This window comes from Bos taurus, chromosome 3 (genome assembly GCF_002263795.3).
Source record: "Bos taurus isolate L1 Dominette 01449 registration number 42190680 breed Hereford chromosome 3, ARS-UCD2.0, whole genome shotgun sequence".
Classification (NCBI taxonomy): Eukaryota; Metazoa; Chordata; class Mammalia; order Artiodactyla; family Bovidae; genus Bos; species Bos taurus.
This window is the reverse complement of record NC_037330.1, coordinates 102,949,065-102,952,859: the sequence shown is the minus strand read 5'-3', so window position 1 is coordinate 102,952,859 and position 3,795 is coordinate 102,949,065. Positions and strand designations below refer to the sequence as shown.

General features: G+C 43.8%; 1 protein-coding gene across 1 annotated transcript; it reads left to right on the top strand.

The window, feature by feature from the left end:
• Positions 1-1,730: 1,730 nt before the first annotated feature.
• Positions 1,731-2,678, top strand: OR13P4 (olfactory receptor family 13 subfamily P member 4). The gene has a single exon (NM_001390057.1). It carries the CDS (start codon positions 1,731-1,733, stop codon positions 2,676-2,678), a length of 948 nt encoding a protein of 315 aa, NP_001376986.1.
• Positions 2,679-3,795: the final 1,117 nt, after the last annotated feature.

Genomic DNA, 3,795 nt, shown 5'->3' with positions numbered 1-3,795 from the left:
CCTCTCCCCATTCTCATCCCTCATCATTCTGGCTTCAGCTGTTTGCACAGCTGACAAATCCTTGTCTCTTGAATGTGACCCCTCTGAAAGTCCAAGATGCTGAGCTTTCCTAGTTCTCTTCTCTTCATAAACATTCCTGACCTGAATCATTTTCCTTCTTATTCCATTTATTTTTGTCCAGTTACTGGTGTTCCCTAAAGCTCAGCACAAAAATATCACACTGTCTTCTTTTGCTCATAGCCTCAGACAACTTCTTCATCCCTCACCCTTCACCAGAATTCTGCAGCAATCAGGCCTCATAGTCTTGTTTTCAGTATTGTCCTCTGGAACTTAGATGCTTGAAAATATCACGATGGCTCCTCAATTCTCCCTTCATTCCTACTTCCACTAAGACTACCTTATGTAAATTGTTACCATTTATTGAGCACTTTCCATAGACCAGATGCATTTCACACAAACTCCATTCTGGACGAGGTATTACAGATAAAGCACAAGGGACCCTGAGAGGCTAAGTGACTTACGAGTGGGTAAAGAGGATATGAAATGAAGGTGTGTTGACACCTGAATCTATGCCCTGGTCTCGTGTCTCCAACTCCTGGAAGGAATCTCCTGCTAACACAACCCTGTTCAGCTGACTGCTCAGCCCAGCCCTCCCCTTGGTTCTCATGACACTGATGCTATCACAGGTCTCCAGCCAGGTGTTCCTTGGACCAGAGAATAGCAGACCCAGAAGAGTCCCTTGGAGTCATCAAGACCACCAGAGTTACCCAAAATCACACAGCGAATTAGGTGCAGAGTTATGACCAGCCCCACTCTTCTGATTTCCAGAGTCCTCCCACTTATACCAACCCTTTTACTTGTCTAGTGTTGGTATTTTGCAAAATTTATTGAGATAGGGTATGTCATATGCCTCTTTCTATTACCCTGTGCCATGGATGTTTCATTTCTAACAGAGGAAGATACTGAGGCCATTGGAGGTGAAGGGACTCGCCCAAATTCACACAGATGGGTAATTGACAGCCTTCTGTCTGAAGGAAGAGCTGAATTTTAAATGTTATCATAGGGTGGTAATTATAAGGATTTGACAGAAAATCCCACAGACATTCAATCACAGACCTCAGGACAAGTTAGGAATCAAAATCACTCTTTCCATTTCTCGGGGCTGTGAGGTCTCTGCTCTCTCCTTCCCAGCATGCCGGCTCTCATCTCTGTAAGACCTCCACTGTTATCTACAACTCCAGCTCCCCTGTGACTTCGGGTCGCCAGCACAGCAGCTCTGGATTGACTGTACCTCAAGCACCGACGGCCCAGTGACACAGACTTTCAATGTCATCATTTAAAATTTTCAGCAGAAAATTGTTCTCCAGACCAAGACAAGTATACGCGCTTGGAAGCATTTAGCAGTGATCAGAGGCTGGCTGGGTTCCCCTGCTTCAGACATAGCTATTTAATGCCTTGCCTTCTATAGATGAAGGTGGGTTCCAGGGAAGGACCTGTGAGCATCTTATATTCTGTTACAAGCATAAATCCAGATCTTCTGATGGCTCTCCAAGTTCAGGAGCTACCCTAGTTTACTACACCTTTTCACCCAACTCAACAAAGATTTGACTGAATCTCAAGCTATTGTGCAAGGGGCTGTGTGTGGCTCTGGTTCAGTCAGCTGTGTCCTCCTTCCCCCAAGGCTGAGGAAAGAATAGATTGGTCTTTGTCTCCTTGATAGGCAGACCACCATGCAGAGCCTTGGCAAGGAGAACCACAGTTCCGTATCTGAGTTCATCCTCCTTGGCTTCTCCAGTGAGTCTCAGGTCAGAATGGCTCTGTTCACGTTTTTCCTTATCCTCTACTTTATCACCATTCTAGGCAATGGACTCATCATCACCCTGATCTACTTGGATACACACCTTCACATGCCTATGTACTTCTTTCTCAGCATCCTCTCCCTGGTAGACATGAGCTATGTCACCACCACTGTGCCCCAGATGTTGATTAATCTGGTATATCCAAGGAGGACCATTTCCTGGGGAGCTTGTGCAGCCCAGATGTTCATCTTCTTGATCCTGGGCATTGCTGAGTGTGTCCTCTATGCCATTATGGCCTATGACAGGTATATGGCCATCTGCTTCCCCCTTCACTATACTCTACTGATGAGTTATCCTATTTGTATCAAGATGGTCACAGTCTGTTGGCTTATTAGCATAGCTGGGGCCCTGATCTATACTGTCTTCACCATGCGTCTGCCTTATTGTGGCCCCCACAAGATAAACCACTTCTTCTGTGAGGTCCCTGCTGTCCTGAAGTTGGCTTGTGCAGACACATCCCTCAATGACTGGTTGGACTTCATCCTGGGTTTCATCTTGCTTTTGATACCACTTTCCTTCATCCTGGTCTCTTATGTTCGCATCTTTGTCTCCATCTTAAGCATCCGCTCACCCCAGGGGAGACTCAAGTCCTTCTCCACGTGTGCTTCCCACATCACTGTGGTCACCATGTTCTATGGGCCAGCCATGATCATGTACATGAGGCCTGGGTCCTGGTATGACCCAGAGAGAGACAAGAAGCTGGCCCTTTTCTACAATGTTGTCTCTGCCTTCCTCAACCCCATCATCTACAGTCTCCGGAACAAAGATGTAAAGAGGGCCTTTCTGAAAGTGCTTGGCCAGAGAGGGACAGCACAATGACCCAGGATGTTTCAGAGTTGTCCAGAATCATGGGCCGACTTGATGAGGCTCATGTGGTATCATGAAAGTACATCAGGTTCTGGCCAGCATTTCTGGGTCTTTGAACTTCCCAAAAAGGGTGAGGTCACCCTGAAGTTCTCCCCACTGGTTGGAAAATTTTCAGCTACTACTGCCTACAGACTCAGTCGAGGATTTAAGACAAAGGATTTGATTTACGATAAGTATGTCCTTACAGTCCAAGGTTATTGCTTTATTGTTTTTCCTTGGTTCTCTCCTCAACTCTGGAAAATTATGTCAGTTCAATATATCATGGCCAAGTGTTTATCATGCATATGTGCTTTTCAATGGTGTAAAGGATTGGGGGTGAAGATGACAAAAAGAGTGGACATATTATGTAGGAACAGTCTTGCGTTACTCTCTGACAGGCACTCAGAAGTAATATTAGCATTGCTTTTTGCACTTAGTGGTATAAAATCTAAGTTAGAGTTATTTTAGACATATCTGTAGAACAATATGGCCAGTAATATTCTCTTCAACTTGTGAAACTGACTCTTAGCTGATTTTATACTTTAAATATCACTTATAAATATACATTTCATAAAAGAAAATACATGTGTATATATACCTGCATCTTTTTTTTTTTTTTTGGCTCTTCTTCATTGTGTGTCTTTGGCTGAGTCTTCGCTGTGGCACATGCACTTCTCTAGTTGTGGCACGCGGGTTCTGTAGTTGATGCCTGGGTCTTAGCTGCCCCATGGCGTGTGGGATATTACTTCCCTGATCAGAGATAGACCCTGGGTCCCCTGCATTGGAAGCATGGATTCTTAACCAGGACCAGCAAGGAAGTTTCCTATGTATCTCTCTTTTTATGTTTATGTATATAATGAGATATCAGACAGTCAGAAATATGCAGAAAGAAATTATAGAAAAGAGTATAGCGAAGACCCTGTTTTCTCACACTCAAAATAAATATGTTAGTATTTTGCCATATTTAGTCAGAGTCTTTTTTATACTTTATAAAAGGGTTAAATAATTACAGATAAAATTGAAGTGCTCTTTGACAATTTCCAGCTTCTCTGAATCAACCACTTTTATTAGATTGACGTCTATTCTCTTG